The sequence below is a fragment of the Oncorhynchus mykiss genome, chromosome 2 (assembly GCF_057628025.1).
Source record: "Oncorhynchus mykiss isolate SJ-2025 chromosome 2, ASM5762802v1, whole genome shotgun sequence".
Lineage (NCBI taxonomy): Eukaryota > Metazoa > Chordata > Actinopteri > Salmoniformes > Salmonidae > Oncorhynchus > Oncorhynchus mykiss.
Window position 1 is genome coordinate 91,883,338 of NC_143023.1, and position 20,819 is coordinate 91,904,156.

The following is a 20,819-nucleotide window of genomic DNA, read 5'->3' on the forward strand; positions in this document are numbered from 1 at the left end:
TTATATTAAGTTAAAATAAAAGGGTTAATTGTTCATTCAGTATTGTTGTAATTGTCATTATTACAAATATATATATATATATGTATATGTGTGTGTGTGTGTGTGTTTGTGTATATATAAAAATCGTACGATTTAATCGGTATCCTCTTTTTTTGGTCCTCCAATAATCGTTATTGCCGCTGAAAAATCATAATCAGTCAACCTCTAACAGAAAGTGCTCTTATTACTGACATTCTATGTTTATGGGACTGGCATTCTATGTTTATGGTACTGGCATTCTATGTTTATGGTACTGGCATTCTATGTTTATGGTACTGGCATTCTATGTTTATGGTACTGGCATTCTATGTTTATGGTACTGGCATTCTATGTTTATGGTACTGGCATTCTAAGTTACATTACACTAATGGCATGGACAGTGCTTTTGATTTGTGGTACTGAAACAAAGGCATCCATCTTGGTGTTATTTACATGTACACTTTGATCATTTAGCCAATGCTCTTATCCAGAGCGACTTACATTAGCAATTAGGGTTAAGTGCCGTGCTGAAGGGCACGTTGACCGATTCTTCACCTAGTCGACTCTGGGATTCGAACCAGAAACTTTTGGTTTCTGGCCCAATGCACTTATCCTCTAAGCTACCTGCCGCCTGTTATTTCTACCTCACAGAAAGACAACAACGAGACAGACAACAACGAGACAGACAACAGGATTGCTAACGGCAACTCAGAGATGGAAGAGTATGAGACACTGACCGCCAAGTTTCACTTTGTGGACCTGGCCGGTTCTGAAAGGCTGAAGAGAACCGGTGCTACAGGAGACCGAGCTAAGGAGGGAATCTCCATCAACTGTGGACTGGTGAGAGTTTTGCTGTGGCTCAAATGGACCCTATTCCCTATAGTAGTATGCAGCTTCTGACCCACCCTTTCCCTAACACACTATAGGGATCTGGTCAAAATACAATATAGGAATATTATATGTCAGATGAGTCCTTTAAAAAGAGTCAGCATTGTATTTCTTAACCTTAAAGAGCCATCTAGTGGTTAAAAGCAGTACCTTGCAAATACTGTGAAATCGTGACAGCCCAGTATGAACACAAGTAGACTCCTCGAATGAGAATCTTTCTGAAAATACCTTTCAATGTCTGTTTTTCTGAGTTGTGTTTTTTGGTCAACTCCTCCAAACTGCAGCTTGCTCTGGGGAATGTAATTAGTGCTTTGGGAGACAGGAGCAAGCGATCCACGCACGTGCCCTACAGAGACTCCAAACTCACCCGGCTCCTACAGGACTCTCTAGGTGGAAACAGGTCTGTTTGCCATTGGTCTGGCCTTTCTCCCCCTCTCTATAAGCATTGTTGTCATAGTAATCTGGTATGATGTGCATGTCAAACTAAATGCATTTTGTCAATCAATACAAATTGTACATATTAAAAGTCAGCTTTGAGGTGTCAGTCTGTTTCTTGTTCAGCCCACTTGTCATTGGCTTGCCAAGGCAAAGCTGTTATGTTGTTGAATGCATACAGTGAGGAACCCATGTTAATTTGAATTATCCCATTACCCTCAGCCAAACGATGATGATAGCCTGCATCAGTCCGTCTGACCGGGACTTCATGGAGACTCTGAACGCCTTGAAGTACGCTAACAGAGCCAGGAACATTAAGAACAAGGTGATGGTGAACCAGGACAAGGCCTCCCAGCAGATCTCTGCTCTCAGGACAGAAATCGCCAGGCTACAGATGGAACTGATAGAGTACAGGACCGTAAGAGACAGGGAGGGATGGGAAGGGAAGGGGGAGGGAGGGAGGGATAAGGGGGTGGAGGGGGATGGATAGAGGGATGTGGAGATGGGAGATGGAGTGATGGAGATGTGGGGAGGGGGAGAGAGAGAGATGTGGGGAGAGAGAGAGAGATGTGGGGAGGGGGAGCGAGAGAGATGTGGGGAGGGGGAGCGAGAGAGAGATGTGGGGAGGGGGAGCGAGAGAGATATGTGGGGAGGGGGAGCGAGAGAGATATGTGGGGAGGGGGAGCGAGAGAGATATGTGGGGAGGGGGAGCGAGAGAGATGTGGGGAGAGGGATGAAGGGAGAAGGGGGGAGAGTGATAGAGATGTGGGGAGGGGAGAGAGATGTGGGGAGGGGAGGGGAGAGAGAGAAATGTGGGGGGGGAGAGGGGGAAGAGAGAGAGATGGGGAGGGAGAGAGAGGGGGGAGGCGAGAGGGAGAGAGAGCAAAATTATGTGGTGCACTTACACTACATGACCAAAAGTGCGTGTTTTGTTGGGCATAGTTAAGAGTTGAGGAAAGGGTCACATATTGTGACACGGAGGGAGAGAGGCTAAGAGAGGGGGGGTATGGATAGAGAGGAGTGAGAAAGTAAATTAGATGAGAAAAACTGGATAAAAAAGAAAACGGGGAGTATATGAAAAATTTGATCTAAACCCATTTTCCTCTGGTAGGGTAAGCGTATGGTGGGAGAGGATGGTATGGAGAGCATCAACGACATGGTCCATGAAAACACCATGCTGCAGACTGAGAACAGCAACCTGAGGATCAGGGTCAAAGCCATGCAGGAGACCATTGACGCCCAGAGGGCCAGACTCACACAGTACCTCAGTGACCAGGCCAACCAGGTCCTCGCCAGGGCAGGTGAGTGGGGTGTGTGTATGTCTCCTGTGAGAGATGAGGGAATGTGAGGTGTGGGTTTTCGAATGTGTCGATATGTCTGTGCCAATCCCCTCACGTCTTAAACAGTTCATTAGTGTGTGTGTGTGTGTGTGTGTGTGTGTGTGTGTGTGTGTGTGTGTGTGTGTGTGTGTGTGTGTGTGTGTGTAAGTATGTTTCCTAAGGTTTTCGTGTTTTGTTTATTCAGGTGAGGGCAGTGAAGAGATTGGGAACATGATCCGGAGCTATATCAAAGAGATAGAGGACCTCAGGTAAGTAAATGTCTCCCCTATATTAAGATTAATACCTTTCATTTGTCATTTCAATTTGTCAATAAGCTTTACTGTTACCCCCCTCCTCCCCCTAGGGCCAAACTCCTGGAAAGTGAGTCTATGAATGAAAACCTGCGTAAGAACCTGTCCCGTGCCTCCTCACGCCAGTCCTTCTACCCCGGAACCTTCTCCCCTGCTCTCCTGGCCCCCGAGAAGGAGGCCTCCGACATCATCGAGATGGCCAAGAAAGATCTGGAGAAACTCAAGAAGAAGGAGAGGAAGAAGAAGAAGAGGTAAAAAGAGATTATTATTATTAAATTATTATTTTCTTGTTTTGGAAAAAACAAACTCTACTACACTGGCAGTTATTGTACAGTATATCCTCAATGTGTTGCCATGGTGAGTAACAGTTTGTTTCTCCCTATGACTTCTCTTCCTTCCAATTCTCTGTACTTCCTGATTTCTTTCCTTCCTTCGTTCCTTCCTTGTCACCTCTCCCCTGTGACCTTCGACCCTTACCTTTCCCTGAAGGCTCCAGCAGCTGCTGGAAGAGAGAGAGAGGGAGGAGCTTGTAGAGGAGGAGGATGGCAGGTTTGTCACAGGTTCCCCCTTCCCTTTACCACATTGCCACTCCCATCCCTCGCTTCTTCTAAACCGCCATTTTGTTTTGTTTAGCAGGCAGTTGACACACCAGAAGGAAAACTTCAGTTCTTTCTGTGCTCACTTGTTTGTTCACCCCGACTTGCTGATATGATGGAAACAATGCTATTGGTTCTGTTTTCATGCACCACCAATGGCCTTACCTCTAGCCTTTTTAACACCCTTTATTTTGGAAGATACTAAAAAAACGGATTCCTTTACAGATAATTACAGTACTTACTTTTTTTGTGCTGCTGCATATTCTGTCATGCTATTATGCTTTCGGTTGTCTTTTTCCCCCTCTAGAAAATAAATACTATTGAACCTTTGGTCTGCTCAGTTCAATGTTGTCTCACCCTGCCTCTCTGTTCTCCCCGACTAGTGTCGTCAAGGAAGAAGTCCCCGACAATGACCAAGACCAAGGGATGGAAAAAGAGCTGACTGAGCGGTCCAATGACGAGCCTGAGATGGTATATTTGACAACCTATTAGTCCAATGATATCTCAGGATTAAGAGAAGTGTTTTGCTGACATTAGATAATTTTCTATTCTATTTTTGTTTGTGACCTCAGGATGGGAGTGACCATGAGGATGAGGAAGATGAGGAGGAGGAAGAGGAGGAGATGGATGTGGAGGAGAGCTCTGATGATTCAGACTCTGAGTCAGATGAGAAAGGTAAAATAGCCAAATCGTAGAAATAGCATGTATAGAAGGGACATGGCTCTCCATGTTTTAGTCAGTGAGTAGGGTTACATGCACACAATAATACGATTATTGTGGACAGTCAGATGAATATAATAGTTTTGTTTAAAACCTGTACATGCTTTGCAAAAACAATTTCCCTAATAGACCTGTTTCCATGGACACATCTGAAATCAGGCTACCTGATGGGACTTAAATAAATGCAGAAAATCACCAATCAAAATAAACGTTCTACCACGGACATTATAAAATGTGTATGTAAACTATTTCTAAGATGTATATAAAATGAAAAACTATTTCTAAGACATTATAAAATGTGTATGTAAACTAATTTCTAAGATGTATACTTTTAAGTTTTTCAGAACTCACTTTACTTGAGCTTAAGAGGGAGGCTGGTGCTACCCGGTGCTGTCACATACTCAGATCAAATACTTTGCTGGAACGCCAATTTAAGCTTTTTACATGTATTAATAGTTTGAAAGGTTGCTCAGAAAACCAGGGGTTTTAATCAGCGTATGCTTACTTTGATCATGACCTTACACTGATTTAAGATAATCAGAGTAAGTTGTTTACATGACTAATGTCATACTCAGCCTACTGCCATAATCAGTTTAAAATCCAATTATTAGTGTGCAGGTAAATGTACTCATTGATTTGTTGTAAGACAAAAACATTGAAGTGCTATCTATTTTAGAGACTCCCTGCAGCATCAAGGAACTAACATTCTTGCAAAATGAGACATTTGTTTTTTGATAGAGAAATTTGTTTCATTAACTTACCTGGTTGAATAAAGGCAATATGTTTTATTTTAAAGGATGTGTAACAGCTACTGTAAAGTATATGCCACCATGTTTACTATACTACAGCCAGAGAACTTCCAGGCGGACCTGGCCAACATCACTGTGTTGAGAGCTACTAAATATGTCTGTCTATGTGAAACCCATGTGAATGTACTTCACCCCCCAGAGAACTTCCAGGCGGACCTGGCCAACATGACTGTGTTGAGAGCTACTAAATATGTCTGTCTATGTGAAACCCATGTGAATGTACTTCACCCCCCAGAGAACTTCCAGGCAGACCTGGCCAACATCACTGTGTTGAGAGCTACTAAATATGTCTGTCTATGTGAAACCCATGTGAATGTACTTCACCCCCCAGAGAACTTCCAGGCGGACCTGGCCAACATCACGTGTGAGATCGCCATCAAGCAGAAGCTGATAGATGAACTGGAGAACAGCCAGCGCCGTCTGCACACGCTCAAACAGCAGTACGAACAGAAACTGATGATGCTGCAGAGCAAGATCAGAGACACACAGCTGGAGAGAGACCGGGTGCTGCACAACATGGGTAAGCGTTATCACGGTAGGAAGTGAGAAGTGTGACTGCTGCAGAGCTACGGGGTACGGCTAAGGCCGTCACTGGCTTCAGTTGACACTGTGAAGAGTTTTTGATTTTGCTGTGGTTCTTTAGAACCAGTGACCCGAAAGAAAGCAATTACCCGAAAGAAAGCAACATTACAGCCTTATTCTAAAATGGATTTTTTTTTTTTTTTTAGAATCCTCATTTAATCGACACAATACCCCATAGTGACAAAGCAAAAACCGTTTTTTATACATTTTTGCAAATTTATTACAAATTTTTTAAAAGTATTTATGTAAGTATTCAGACCATTTGCTATGAGACTTGAAATTGAGCTCCGTTGCATCCTGTTTCCATTGATCATCCTTGAGAGGTTTCTACAACTTGGAGTCCACCTGTGGTAAATTCAATTGATTGGACATGATTTGGAAAGGCACACACCTGTCTATATAAGGTCCCACAGTTGACAGGGCATGTCAGAGCAAAAACCAAGCCATGAGGTTGAAGGAATTGTCCGTAGAGCTCAGAGACAGGATTGTGTAGAGGCACCGATCTGGGAAAGGGTAACAAAAAATGTCTGGAGCATTGAAGGTCCCCAAGAACACAGTGGCCTCCATCATTCTTAAATGGAAGAAGAACCACCAAGACTCTTCCTAGAGCTGGATGCCCGGCCAAACTGAGCAATCGGGGGAGAAGGGCCTCGGTCAGGGAGGTGCCCAAGAACACGATAGTCACTCTGACAGAGCTCTAGAGTTCCTTTGTGTAGATGGGAGAACCTTCTAGAATGACAACCATCTCTGCAGCACTCCACCAATCAGTCCTTTATGGTAGAGTGGCCATTTAGAAGCCACTCCTCAGTAAAAGACACATGGCAGCCCGCTTGGAGTTTGCCAAAAGGCACCTAAAGACTCTCAGACCATGAGAAAGTGTCACGTCTGGAGGAAACCTGGCACCATCCCTACGGTGAAGCATGGTGGTGGCAGCACCATGCTGTGGGGATGTTTTTCAGCGGCAGGGACTGGGAGCCTAGTCAGGATCGAGGGAAAGATGAACGGAGCAAAGTACAGAGAGATCCTTGAATGAAACCTGCTCCAGAGCGCTCAGGTCCTCAGACTGGGGCGAAGGTTCACCTTCCAACAGGACAACCACCCTCAGCACACAGCCAAGACAATGCAGGAGTGGCTTTTGGCCAAGTCTCAATGTCCTTGAGTGGCCCAGCCAGTCCCCGGACTTGAACCTGATTGAACATCTCTGACGAGACCAGAAAATAGCTGTGCAGCAACGCTCTCCATCCAACCTGACAGAGCTTGAGAGGGTCTGCAGAGAATAATGGGAGAAGCTCCTCAAATACAGGTGTTCCAATCTTGAAGCATCATACCCAAGAAGACTCAAGGCTGTAATCGCTGCCAAAGGTGCTTCAACAAGGTACTGAGTGAAGGGTCTGAATACTTATGTAAATGTGATATTTCAGTATGGGAAAAAATAAATACAAATTAATCCAAAAGTGTCTAAAAAGCTGTTTTTGTTTTGTCATTATAGAGTATTGTATATAGATTGATGAGGGGGAAAATGATTTAATCCATTTTTAAAATAAGGCTGTAACGTAGAAAAATGTGGAAAAAGAGAAGGGGTCTGAATATTTTCATTGATAAATCGGAGGCATATTATATTTGTGTGGTAGTGAACGGTCCTGCCTGGATAACACCCCTCCATTCACCTTTTATAGCAATGAAAACACCCTCATTTGCTCTAGGATTTGGAGATGATGAAACTGGGCCATGATGGTGCCTAAAAGAAAGTCAAATTTGATCCCAGCTGTGTAGAGGTGTGTGTAGAGGTGTGTGTAGAGGTGTGTGTAGAGGTGTGTGTAGAGGTGTGTGTAGAGGTGTGTGTAGAGGTGTGTGTGTAGAGGTGTGTGTGTAGAGGTGTGTGTAGAGGTGTGTGTAGAGCGTTGGGTAGAGGGGTGTAGAGGTGGGTAGGGGTGGGTAGGGGTGTGGGCAGAATGTTACAGTGACTTCTCCAAACTAAACATTCGTGCCGCCTAGCAAGTGACAAACACTGGTTGCGTTTTCTACAAGATTGATTGTCCTTTTGAATAATTTTAAAATAAACGTTAGAACCCATACTTCTTTGCAGAAGACAACTTGTTGTTCATTATATTGTTCATCAATACATGATTGTGTTTCTATCTCCTGCCTTGGTATAGGCTCTGAAATGAAATAGGATTAGGTGCATGATATCATAGCCCATCACACAGCAAATGTAGCCGTGATGTCTCATACGGTCAAGGCTACCGATCTATTTACTTTCCTGTATGCTTGGCTATTGAATGGGGGATTTTGATCAATTGTAGACTACTATTTGTTGTGTAGCAGGAATCATTTAAACCAGTCAGAAAGGGAGAGACGTCCTGTTATATGTGTGGAGATGCGCACACTTATCTGCCAGGTTCAAAATGTAGAACTACCAACATTTGCAGGAAAACTGGTGCAGGCAAGGTTTAGAGTATATTTGCAAGCACCTTGAGTAAATGGGGCGGCAGGGTAAGCCTAGTGGTTAGAGCGTTGGACTAGCAACCAAAAGGTTGCAAGTTCAAATCCCTGAGCTGACAAGGTACAAATCTGTCTGTCGTTCTGCCCCTGAACAGGCAGTTAACCCACCGTTCCTAGGCCGTCATTGAAAATAAGAATTTTTTCTTAACTGACTTGCCTAGTTAAATAAAGATAAAAAAATAAATAAGACCCCTGGTGAGCAGCTGACCAATAGAATCAGGTGTGAAGGGTTACAGCAGAGCAGGAGTATTCCTTGGGTCAAAAAATGACCCTTTTGTCTCTGGTCACCCCCCCCCCCCCCCCTTAGGCTCAGTGGAGACATGCAGCGACGATAAGGCTAAGAAGATCAAGCAGGAGTATGAGAAGAAGCTGAGCATCATGAACAAGGAACTACAGAAGCTACAGTCAGCGCAGAAGGAACACGCACGCCTGCTCAAGAACCAATCCAAGTACGAGACACAGCTGAAGAAGCTCCAACTGGACGTCACAGAGATGAAGAAGACAAAGGTATCAAGAAGACGTACTTGAACCACGAACGATACGACACTGTTAACCACTGTGAGGTGTTAATGTTTGTTGGTACTGCATTGATACTGTACTGATATTGATGGGAGGAATCGGCCGGAATGAAGTCGAACAAACTGCCCAGAACAGGGTCCTCTGCTGAGTTCCATCGCTCCACTAGGAATGTTAAGTAATTCAAGACTGATATTGATGTAAATGTGAATGCGCTGTATTGTGCAGGTTCGTCTGATGAAGCAGATGAAGGATCAGCAGGAGAAGAACAGGATGACAGAGTCCAGGAGAAACCGAGAGATCGCCACCCTCAAGAAGGACCAGCGCAAACAGGAGGTGAACCATAGGATCCGTAGCTTAGTTTGTCAGGCTTGGAGCTGAACGGGCCTCTTCATCATGCTGACCCAAACTGTTTTCTTATCGCTCGTTATCCAGTGACTATAACGTTGTAGCAGTTTCACCATTTAAGCGTTCCAGCTTTAAGCACCTGTTAATGCAACTCACTGCTACTGGTGTTACTGAATGCCATGCTAATGCAACTTACTGCTACTTCTGTAACTGAATGCCATGCTAATGCAACTTACTGCTACTGGTGTTACTGAATCCAATGCTAATGCAACTTACTGCTACTTCTGTAACAGAATGCCATGCTAATGCAACTTACTGCTACTGGTGTTACTGAATCCCATGCTAATGCAACTTACTGCTACTTCTGTAACTGAATGCAATGCTAATGCAACTTACTGCTACGGGTGTTACTGAATCCAATGCTAATGCAACTTACTGCTACTTCTGTAACTGATTGTCATGTTGATGCAACTTACTGCCATTACTGAATGCCGTGCTAATGCAACTTACTACGCCTGGTGTTACTGAATCCCATGCTAATGCCACTTACTGCTACTTCTGTAACTGAATGCCATGCTAATGCAACTTACTGCTACTTGTGTTACTGAATCCAATGCTAATGCAACTTACTGCTACTTCTGTAACTGAATGCCATGCTAATGCAACTTACTGCTACTGGCGTTACTGAATCCCATGCTAATGCAACTTACTGCTACTTCTGTAACTGAATGCCATGTTGATGCAACTTACTGCCATTACTGAATGCCATGCTAATGCAACTTACTACACCTGGTGTTACTGAATCCCATGCTAATGCAACTTACTGCTACTTCTGTTACTGAATGCCATGTTAATGCAACTTACTTCTACTGGTGTTACTGAATGCCATGCTAATGCAACTTACTGCTACTTCTGTAACTGAATGCCATGCTAATGCAACTTACTGCTACTGGCGTTACTGAATCCCATGCTAATGCAACTTACTGCTACTTCTGTAACTGAATGCCATGCTAATGCAACTTACTGCTACTGGTGTTACTGAATCCCATGCTAATGCAACTTACTGCTACTTCTGTAACTGAATGCCATGCTAATGCAACTTCTACTGGCGTTACTGAATCCCATGCTAATGCAACTTACTGCTACTTCTGTAACTGAATGCCATGCTAATGCAACTTACTGCTACTGGCGTTACTGAATCCCATGCTAATGCAACTTACTGCTACTTCTGTAACTGAATGCCATGTTGATGCAACTTACTGCCATTACTGAATGCCATGCTAATGCAACTTACTACACCTGGTGTTACTGAATCCCATGCTAATGCAACTTACTGCTACTTCTGTTACTGAATGACATGTTAATGCAACTTACTTCTACTGGCGTTACTGAATGCCATGCTAATGCAACTTACTGCTACTTCTGTAACTGAATGCCATGCTAATGCAACTTACTGCTACTGGCGTTACTGAATCCCATGCTAATGCAACTTACTGCTACTTCTGTAACTGAATGCCATGCTAATGCAACTTCTACTGGCGTTACTGAATCCCATGCTAATGCAACTTACTGCTACTTCTGTAACTGCATGCCATGTTGATGCAACTTACTGCCATTACTGAATGCCGTGCTAAATCAACTTACTACGCCTGGTGTTACTGAATCCCATGCTAATGCAACTTACTGCTACTTCTGTAACTGAATGCCATGCTAATGCAACTTACTGCTACTGGCGTTACTGAATCCCATGCTAATGCAACTTACTGCTACTTCTGTAACTGAATGCCATGTTGATACAACTTACTGCCATTACTGAATGCCGTGCTAATGCAACTTACTACGCCTGGTGTTACTGAATGCCATGCTAATGCAACTTACTTTTACTGGCGTTACTGAATGCCATGCTAATGCAACTTACTACTACTTGTGTTACTGAATCCCATGCTAATGCAACTTACTGCTACTTCTGTAACTGAAGGCCATGCTAATGCAACTTACTGCCATTACTGAATGCCATGCTAATGCAACTTACTGCTACTGGTGTTACTGAATGCCATGCTAATGCAACTTAATGCTACTGGTGTTACTGAATCCCATGCTAATTCAACTTACTGCTACTGGCGTTACTGAATGTCATTGAAATGTGTGTTTCACAGCACCAGCTGAAGCTCCTAGAAGCCCAGAAGAGACAACAGGAGCTCATTTTGCGCAGGAAGACTGAGGAGGTGAGCAACACGTAGTAGTAAAATGATGTGGTGTACAGCAGTGCTGTAAACTATACAGTTACACAATACTAGAAAGCAGTTACACACACATCCTGCAACAAATCACTAACTCTCAACTTGAAATGATCTAGTTGGATCTAATCATCTAAGTTCAAGGAATTTTGAAGTGCATTCTAGGACCAGAAACTAAAAGCTTTTTCCCCCAAAATTCTGTTGTAACCTTTGGTACCTGGAATAGGATATTTGCCTGGGAACGGAGGATGTAGGAAACATTGGTCAGGGTCAGAGAGCAGAGGTACAGCGAGAGTAGACTGTCAATGATAGCTTTGGTTCATAAGAGTTCAACACGTCCTGAAAATCACTGATAACAAGAAACATGGCAGTTGTGTAAATAAAATATAAAACAAGCAAACTTCAGCATCAGGCGGTGGTGATTCTGGTGTTCGATGACTGTCGACTTACGTGTGTCTCTGTGTCAGGTGTCTGCTCTGAGGAGACAGGCCAGGCCTATGTCTGGTAAGGTGACCAGCAGGAAGGTGAGTCTCCCAGAGCCCCTCCAGGACTCCTCCCACCGACCCCCCTCAGGACGCCTGCAGTCCTCTAGCTCCACCTCCACCAACGGAACCAGGTGGGGACTGGACAACAGGTCACTGCAGTGCTGTTTTGTGTGTTTAGGTTTCTGTATTACACTGCATGGTGTGTGTGTAGAGCAATCAGTATGGCTTTTACAGCTTCTAGCGAGGGAACATGCCTCAAAAGTGTGTGCGTGTAGAGCAATCAGTATGGCTTTTACAGCTTCTAGCGAGGGAACATGAGGCTTGCATGCAACTACAGTGTACATGCCTCAAAAGTGTGTGTGTGTGTGTGTGTGTCAGGTCCTACTACAGGCGGTCAACAGGCATATATTCCACCAGAGTGGCCAGGGTGAAGTGGCAGTCTCTGGAGCGTCGTATCTCTGATGTCATCATGCAGAGGATGACCATATCCAACATGGAGTCTGAAATGAACCGCCTGCTCAAGGTAAACATGAACTGCTGGTAAACATTACATGCTGGTGAATATTGTTTACATATGGTATGATACTTACTATGTTAAACTAAATTAGCCGTGTTAGCATTAACATTAATATTGAAAACGTTGGCTAACTCTCTCTTCTCCCCCCTCCATCGTTCTTCCCTCCTCCACAGCAACGTGAGGAGCTGACCAAGCGGAGGGAGAAGGTGACCAGAAAGAGGGACAGGCTGGCGGGGGAGGGGCCTGAGGCTGAAAAGGCGGTGCTTCCCCTCAACGAGGAAGTGGACGCCGTGGTTGCCAACATCGACTACATCAACGACAGCATCGCTGACTGCCAGGCCAACATTATGCAGATGGAGGAAGCCAAGGTGACATGCGCGCACAGACACGCACGTACAGACACGCACGTACAGGCACGCACATACAGGCACACGCGCGCAGGCGTGCGTGCAGACGCACACAGGAAGGTGATTGGGCTGATATTAGGCAGTTTTTATAGACTGTGTAACCATAATATCTGCATTTACAGGAGGAGGTTGACACGGTGGATGTTTCCGCAGTCATCAGCTCCTGTACCCTAACAGAAGCCCGCTTCCTGCTGGACCACTTCATGTCTATGGCCATCAACAGAGTAAATAACTTACTGCCGTTTACCTGTCCCTCCCTAGTTCCTACCCCGTCTCTCACGCCATTGGTTTATCCGAGAATTGACTTAGTTTAACCCCAGGTTCCATATGTACCCAATTAAAGTCTGTTTCCACGATTGTTAATGTGTTTAATTCTGTGTGTATATGCACAAGCACCCTCCTCATTGTGTATTCATCTTTTGTGTGTGTACTGTGAAGTATTACACACAAGCATAGCTCTGATTGCTGACTTTTAGTGTGACCCTTCTTATAGCTGACCGTTGACATTTTGACCTCTAACCAATCCCAGGGTCTGCAGGCGGCTCAGAGGGAGTCCCAGGTGAAGGTGATGGAGGGCAGGCTGAAGCAGACTGAGATCACCAGCGCCACTCAGAACCAGCTGCTGTTCCACATGCTGAAGGAGAAGGCAGAGTTTAACCCCGAACTGGACGCCCTGCTGGGGAACGCTCTGCAAGGTAACCGCACTAGCCACAACCTGCCAGCCACACACTGCCAGATGTATACAGACGTAAGATCAACAGGAAATTTAAAGCTTGTAGTGTATTCAAGATTTAAAAAGGCTTCTAAAGTTTGTAGTTTCCACTTTAAAATGTCAGACTTGATTTGCCCTAATGAAACATTAATAATTTGGGGATTATTTTCCTGCTGTTGCGAACTGGCTCAGATTACGGTCCTACATCCTGTAGTTCAGTCCAAGGCCTTGACCCCTGACCTACTCAGCCTTTGCCACTGGCAGTCCATGAGGTCAAGCCCACAGCGCTAACAGGTCTGGCTCACCTCATAATTATGTAGGATTGAAGCAATAACTTAGCCAAGGTATCTAAGCAAAGGCATTGAAATGTACCTGCGTGTTTGTGTTCACCTTGTCAGCACACTGATTTGTTGGGATGGCCTCCAGAACCAGGGATGGGTGGCTATGGTGTACTGCATGATGATTTGGGCCTGTTTCAGTTGATGTTGCTCATTGCCTCCTCCTGAATAGATGCTGCTTTTAAAAGTCACCCCAACAAATTGTTGCAATCACACAAAAGTCAGTTGGACTAAGCAAGCCTCTCTGGCTCTGTCGTTTTTGTGTTCCATTATTTATCAAGTTTGAAAACCCATCTGTTTTTGACCTTTTTTGTTTCATGGTTTGTATGGTTAGAGAGAGGTTTTTTGTTATGGGGTTGACATTTTGTTATGGTTCCATTGAACCAGTATCTGTTGAGGAGGATGCCCTGACTGTTGAATAGTAGACCGAGCACTCATATGCTGTCTTTTCTTTTGTTTTTCATTATGAATGAATGTGTTTTTGATTATGGGGGAATTAATGTGTTTTGATTTATGGGGGAATTAATGTGTTTTGATTTATGGGGGAATGAATGTGTTTTGATTATGGAGGAATGAATGTGTTTTGATTTATGGGGGAATTAATGTGTTTTGATTTATGGGGAATGAATGAATGTGTTTTGATTTATGGGGAATGAATGAATGTGTTTTGATTATGGAGGAATGAATGTGTTTTGATTATGGGGGAATGAATGTGTTTTGATTTATGGGGGAATGAATGTGTTTTGATTATGGAGGAATGAATGTGTTTTGATTATGGAGGAATGAATGTGTTTTGATTATGGAGGAATGAATGTGTTTTGATTATGGGGGAATGAATGTGTTTTGATTTATGGAGGAATGAATGTGTTTTGATTTATGGGGGAATGAATGTGTTTTGATTTATGGGGGAATGAATGTGTTTTGATTATGGAGGAATGAATGTGTTTTGATTTATGGGGGAATTAATGTGTTTTGATTATGGAGGAATGAATGTGTTTTGATTTATGGGGGAATGAATGTGTTTTGATTTATGGGGGAATGAATGTGTTTTGATTTATGGGGGAATGAATGTGTTTTGATTATGGAGGAATGAATGTGTTTTGATTTATGGGGGAATTAATGTGTTTTGATTATGGAGGAATGAATGTGTTTTGATTTATGGGGGAATGAATGTGTTTTGATTTATGGGGGAATTAATGTGTTTTGATTTATGGGGGAATGAATGTGTTTTGATTATGGAGGAATGAATGTGTTTTGATTTATGGGGGAATGAATGTGTTTTGATTTATGGGGGAATGAATGTGTTTTGATTATGGAGGAATGAATGTGTTTTGATTTATGGAGGAATGAATGTGTTTTGATTATGGAGGAATGAATGTGTTTTGATTTATGGGGGAATGAATGTGTTTTGATTTATGGGGGAATGAATGTGTTTTGATTATGGAGGAATGAATGTGTTTTGATTATGGAGGAATGAATGTGTTTTGATTATGGGGGAATGAATGTGTTTTGATTTATGGGGAATGAATGAATGTGTTTTTGATTTATGGGGGAATGAATGTGTTTTGATTTATGGGGAATGAATGAATGTGTTTTTGATTTATGGGGGAATGAATGAATGAATGTTTTTGATTTATAGGGAATGAATGAATGTGTTTTTGATTATGGGGGAATGAATGAATGTGTTTTTGATTTGTGTGTTGCCTTTTTTCTGTTCCCCTGCCCATGGTGCCTTAATGTATACAGAGCTAGGTAACATGCCATTGGGTAAGTAACAGACACCAGACTCTCTCTCTCTCTCTCTCTCTCTCTCTCTCTCTATATATATATATATGTTTATATGAATGCATGGGTCCCCCTCCTGGAAACTAACTCAGCAACATAACATGAGCAGGTGCATGAGGTGTAATGTCTTCAGGCCTCCCTCCATCTGTCAGCTGACCCTCCTTCTCCTCTTCCCAATGTGAAAGAACCCCTCTCCCAGTGTGTTACAGCCACCATGCCTAATAGTGTAGCACCTGCTAATATAACTACTGTACCTGTATCTTTAGAGGACCCCGCCCTTCACAGGTAGAACCAGGAAGTTTGTCTCAGTTGGACCCTGTAGGCAAACCATACTGACAGTCAGACTAATGATTCTAACCTTGTTGACCTCTCATAGCCCCTGACACCTGACCTCTCTTTACCCTCTCACCCTTTCAACCCCTGAGCCCTGTCAATGCTTCCATCTCAGAGACTGGACAAGGACCAGTTCTTTTTAGGACTTTTCAAGCAACCTGTATAAAACGGCATGGCGCTGCGCTGACATCATGTGCTTCTTCTCCTTGTCCATTATCATCACATCTACCTTGTTCAATAATCTAAACCACATCTTGTTAACATCTGTTTGTAGCCAACACAGTACTAGCATAACCTTTGGTTCAATAAAAGGTTTTCCCCTTGTTCCATGTTTGGTTGGACAATGGGCAGGTATTTGGACTACTAGACAGAACTTCAAAAGTAAACCAACTTAAGTTTGTTGTTATTTAGTCATAACACACAAAGAATAATACTTGTCTATGGATGTTGTTTGGTTCTGACATGCAGTACAACTGATGTTTTTGGTCCTTGAATTTCACAGAGAACGGGGATGACAGCAGCAGTGACGAATCTGCCCAGAGTCCTGCAACAGAGGGACAGTCAGTATCACTCAAATTACATTTTTTTAAAATTAGTTTACATTTGACTTATTGTTTTATGGTAACTCATGCATTCCACTTCCTCGTTCCAGCTCCCTGGCATCAGATCTAATGAAACTCTGTGGAGAGACCAAAACAAGGAGCAAGGTATGATTATCAGCCTGTTAGTGTGTGTTTTACTGTCCTCGTGGGGACGTGTGTATGGTCTTGTTTAACTATCCTCGTGGGGACGTGTGTGTGTGTGTGTTTTTATTTATTTATTTTATTTTACCTTTATTTAACCAGGTAGGCAAGTTTAGAGCAAGTTCTCATTTACAATTGCGACCTGGCCAAGATGAAGCAAAGCAGTTCGACAGATACAACGACACAGAGTTACACATGGAGTAAAACAAACATACAGTCAATAATACAGTATAAACAAGTCTATATACAATGTGAGCAAATAAATAAAATAAATACAGTAGGGAAAGAAGTAGTTGTTTGGGCTAAATTATAGGTGGGCTATGTACAGGTGCAGTAATCTGTGAGCTGCTCTGACAGTTGGTGCTTAAAGCTAGTGAGGGAGATAAGTGTTTCCAGTTTCAGAGATTTTTGTAGTTCGTTCCAGTCATTGGCAGCAGAGAACTGGAAGGAGAGGCGGCCAAAGAAATAATTGGTTTTGGGGGTGACTAGAGAGATATACCTGCTGGAGCGTGTGCTACAGGTGGGAGATGCTATGGTGACCAGCGAGCTGAGATAAGGGGGGACTTTACCTAGCAGGGTCTTGTAGATGACATGGAGCCAGTGGGTTTGGCAACGAGTATGAAGCGAGGGCCAGCCAACGAGAGCGTACAGGTCGCAATGGTGGGTAGTATATGGGGCTTTGGTGACAAAACGGATTGCACTGTGATAGACTGCATCCAATTTGTTGAGTAGGGTATTGGAGGCTATTTTGTAAATGACATCGCCAAAGTCGAGGATTGGTAGGATGGTCAGTTTTACAAGGGTATGTTTGGCAGCATGAGTGAAGGATGCTTTGTTGCAAGATAGGAAGCCAATTCTAGATTTAACTTTGGATTGGAGATGTTTGATATGGGTCTGGAAGGAGAGTTTACAGTCTAACCAGACACCTAGGTATTTGTAGTTGTCCACGTATTCTAAGTCAGAGCCGTCCAGAGTAGTGATGTTGGACAGGCGGGTGTGTGTGTGGTCTTGTTTTACTATCCTCGTGGGGACGTGTGTGTGTGTGGTCTTGTTTTACTGTCCTCGTGGGGACGTGTGTGTGTGTGGGGTCTTGTTTAACTATCCTCGTAGGCAGGGACGGACTGGGAATGGAAAATGACCCTGTACTTTTTGACTCAGACCGGCCCATCAAAACGCCCCCAGCGATACACCACAACCCACGTCACGTCAACAAGATTACTGAACAATATTTATAACAATAACTTTAGTAAAATTGAACAAGGGGAATGTGTTGCTCTTAGGAGGAGGCTGGCTAGAAGGAGCACATATTGGCATAATGGCACTGGCAGCAAGGTGGCAAGAATCTCTGGAACCATCTGACCAGTAAAACAAATAATACAGGATGAAATGTGTTGGTGAAAAGACTAAAGTAGGCAAGTCATAGAATAAAATGTAAATAAACATATTTCCTACCTCAAATGATCAATTTCTGCAGCAGCTCACTTCTCTCAGCAGTGCCATCTATAACCAGGTCACTGTCCAGGGCCTTTAAAACATCTCGCTCAGTAGCCATGAGCATAAAAGCCTCCAGGTGCTGTTGAGAGAGAGTGCTCCTGAGCCTACTCTTTGTGAATTTCAGAGTAGAGAAGCTCCACTCACAAGCTACCTGGGTTACTGACAGGGTAAGTAGGAACATGTAAGCAAGGCCCAGGATGTGATATGCGTCGGTCAATAGGTTGTACTGACTAAGAATACGGTAGCAACACACTGGACAGTCCTTGCTAGAGCTCTTGTTCATTATCTCCACCTCGTCTTCATTTCCTTCAGGTCCATGATCCTCCATAGTCCTGGTTGTGTATTCTTCAAATCCTGATTGTTTTAACCTAGTCCGCTGTTCTGCCAGACTCATGAGCTCACTCTGTAAACTGGCCACCGTTGCTCCGCTGTCAAATTTGATCAAACATTTGCTTACATTTGCTGTAGAAGGCCACTGGCACTGGATGTTAAAAAAAACTAGTTTTTAGGGTCCAGAAGAGCCATGTCGGCATACAAAAGTGTCATTACTCAGAAATTGCCGATGGATGCTATCTATAACTGTATCCAGAATTTGATTATGGACACCAATCCTGTATGCACTCTCTGCCCCAGTAAAAGTCTTGTTTTGTGCCATCTCTCCGAGCATGGTTTTCTTCTTTCGAGCCCTTTTCATTGGTAGAGTGGTTTCGAACTCCAGCTCTGTTTCCTCATCCCGTTCCTGCAACTTCCCGTTGGCCCACTGAACAAATGTGTCTGCAGCTGCCTTGACTTTTTCAAAATGTCTTGCCATTCCTTTCAGCTACTCCTCTGTAGACACGATCATATGATGTGCAGACAGAATGTCCATTCCACTTGTTTGAAGATATTTTGAGACTGGTGAGGCAACCTAAAATATTCTAAGGAATATTTGAGCTATAAGTATTGTTTTATACTTCAGCAACCCCTCAATGTATCCTTGTGCCTTGACCCGTGCAATAGTGTTGATGTTTTTCTGATCTTGTGTGGTTGAAAGAGTGAGAAGGACGTCAACATACAGACCCTCATCTGGATTTCCAAAAGCTCTAAAGGCCTTCTTTAAGGCACTGTCTTTAGCCCACCAGCGTGTCTCTCCAATTGGAGCAAGACGTCTCCCAAATGTTCATCCTCTGGTAGGATTCACGGAAGAACACAGCTATGTTGTTAATGAGTGACTCACTTGCCAAGACACTCTGTGTTGTGTCTGCCAAACCAAGGTTAATAATATGTGCAATGCACCGCACTTGATTGGTGGACTTTCCAGGGAGCAGGGCAGAGAAGCCTTTATACTGGCCTTGCATACTGGAGGCTCCATCAGTGGAATTGACAAGGCACTTGCTGATGTCAAGCTTCATCTTTTCCAGTACCTCACTCAGTACCTGGACAAAGTATTGTCCAGTGGATGCCTCTCATGGATGATGTTCGTCACATATCTGACTATGATAGAGCATTGATCTTGTGTTGTAATATCCTGCATAATGTCAGTCTGGACTGAAAACATACCAGCTTCCTGGATTTCACTTGCTATGGTGGCCTGTATGTTGTGTGGTGGTAATGACGTTATCGATGGTAGTCTTTGATAATAGAGTGATTGGAGAGCCTCTGCCCCGTCGTGACCCAGACTCAAGCAGTTTCTGGTTTTCTCTATGCAGGCAGTGAGATGCTCCTTCACACACAGGTCGTACTTTCCCACTAGAATGATCATCTCTAAAAATGTGTCATGGTCAATGCTGCTGTCATCTAGCATCTAAGCTGCTTCAGACTGCATGCCTCTGTAGCTCAGACCCCTCTTGTTTATGACTTTAACAACATCTATAATGCGCTCTAGCACTTGCCTTCTTCTGCGTACTTGCTCTCCATGAGCAGACATCTGACTGCCGATGAACAGGCTCTCAATGTTAACTTCAGAGAACCTTAAGAAAGTAGGCCTCAGCATAACCTCTATGCATAATGCTGTTCTCATTCTCTTCCACTCTGATGGATATGCTTCCAGTCTGCTATTCTCTGTTGGCTTTGCAAATGCCATACAAATGAATTAGAATAAAGCATGGTTCTCTTCACCACTTCCTGTTGGTCCCATCTTTACAAAAGAAAACCTTCTGCACCACAGACTTTTCACACTTTTGTTGGGGGTGGAAACTAAAAAAACATATGTCCCCTGACTTCAGCCTCAGTGGCAGTGTCATCCTGGCTCTGGCTCAATCTACATCTGTCCACTGCAGATGCACTATCCTCAACCTGGATGAGAAATTAGTATAAATGTGTATATTAGTATAATATTATAACATTATTATATTAACATTTTACTTTTTATTTAAACTCAGTAAAAAAAAGTCCTCTCACTGTCAACTGCGTTTATTTTCAGCAAACATAACATTTGTAAATATATGTTTGAACATAACAAGATTCAACAACTGAAACATAAACTGAACAAGTTCCACAGACATGTGACTAACAGAAATGAAATAATGTGTCCCTGAGATCCGGGCTATTCGTTGGCCATGGCAGAACACTGACATTCCTGTCTTGCAGGAAATCACGCACAGAACGAGCAGTATGGCTGGTGGTATTGTCATGCTGGAGGGTCATGTCAGGATGAGCCTGCAGGAAGGGTACCACATGAGGGAGGAAGATGTCTTCCCTGTAATGCACAGCGTTGAGATTGCCTGCAATGACAACAAGCTCAGT

General features: G+C 43.5%; 1 protein-coding gene across 10 annotated transcripts in view; it reads left to right on the forward strand.

Moving 5' to 3' along the window:
- The window catches only part of LOC110502363 (kinesin-like protein KIF21A), an 81,835-nt gene that overhangs the window by 34,220 nt on the left and 26,796 nt on the right, over window positions 1-20,819 (forward strand). For 3 of the 10 annotated variants that reach the window (XR_016489374.1, XM_036959031.2, XM_036959038.2), the window contains exons 6-25: window positions 670-858; window positions 1,191-1,306; window positions 1,564-1,759; window positions 2,453-2,642; window positions 2,866-2,929; window positions 3,025-3,222; window positions 3,951-4,038; window positions 4,140-4,242; window positions 5,428-5,616; window positions 8,488-8,687; window positions 8,925-9,032; window positions 11,201-11,269; window positions 11,749-11,897; window positions 12,145-12,289; window positions 12,457-12,651; window positions 12,813-12,914; window positions 13,220-13,385; window positions 15,487-15,507; window positions 16,361-16,418; window positions 16,511-16,565. Coding sequence is in view for 8 of the 10 variants with exons in the window: in XM_036959031.2 (XP_036814926.2) it covers window positions 670-858; window positions 1,191-1,306; window positions 1,564-1,759; window positions 2,453-2,642; window positions 2,866-2,929; window positions 3,025-3,222; window positions 3,951-4,038; window positions 4,140-4,242; window positions 5,428-5,616; window positions 8,488-8,687; window positions 8,925-9,032; window positions 11,201-11,269; window positions 11,749-11,897; window positions 12,145-12,289; window positions 12,457-12,651; window positions 12,813-12,914; window positions 13,220-13,385; window positions 15,487-15,507; window positions 16,361-16,418; window positions 16,511-16,565 (2,601 nt within the window). In the remaining 2 variants the exon portion in view is untranslated. Of the gene's footprint in view, window positions 1-669; window positions 859-1,190; window positions 1,307-1,563; window positions 1,760-2,452; window positions 2,643-2,865; window positions 2,930-3,024; window positions 3,223-3,460; window positions 3,521-3,950; window positions 4,039-4,139; window positions 4,243-5,427; window positions 5,617-8,487; window positions 8,688-8,924; window positions 9,033-11,200; window positions 11,270-11,748; window positions 11,898-12,144; window positions 12,290-12,456; window positions 12,652-12,812; window positions 12,915-13,219; window positions 13,386-15,486; window positions 15,508-16,360; window positions 16,419-16,510; window positions 16,566-20,819 lie in introns of all 10 variants that reach the window. The other 7 variants (XR_016489373.1, XM_036959027.2, XM_090212521.1 and 4 more) reach the window with 3 other exon arrangements.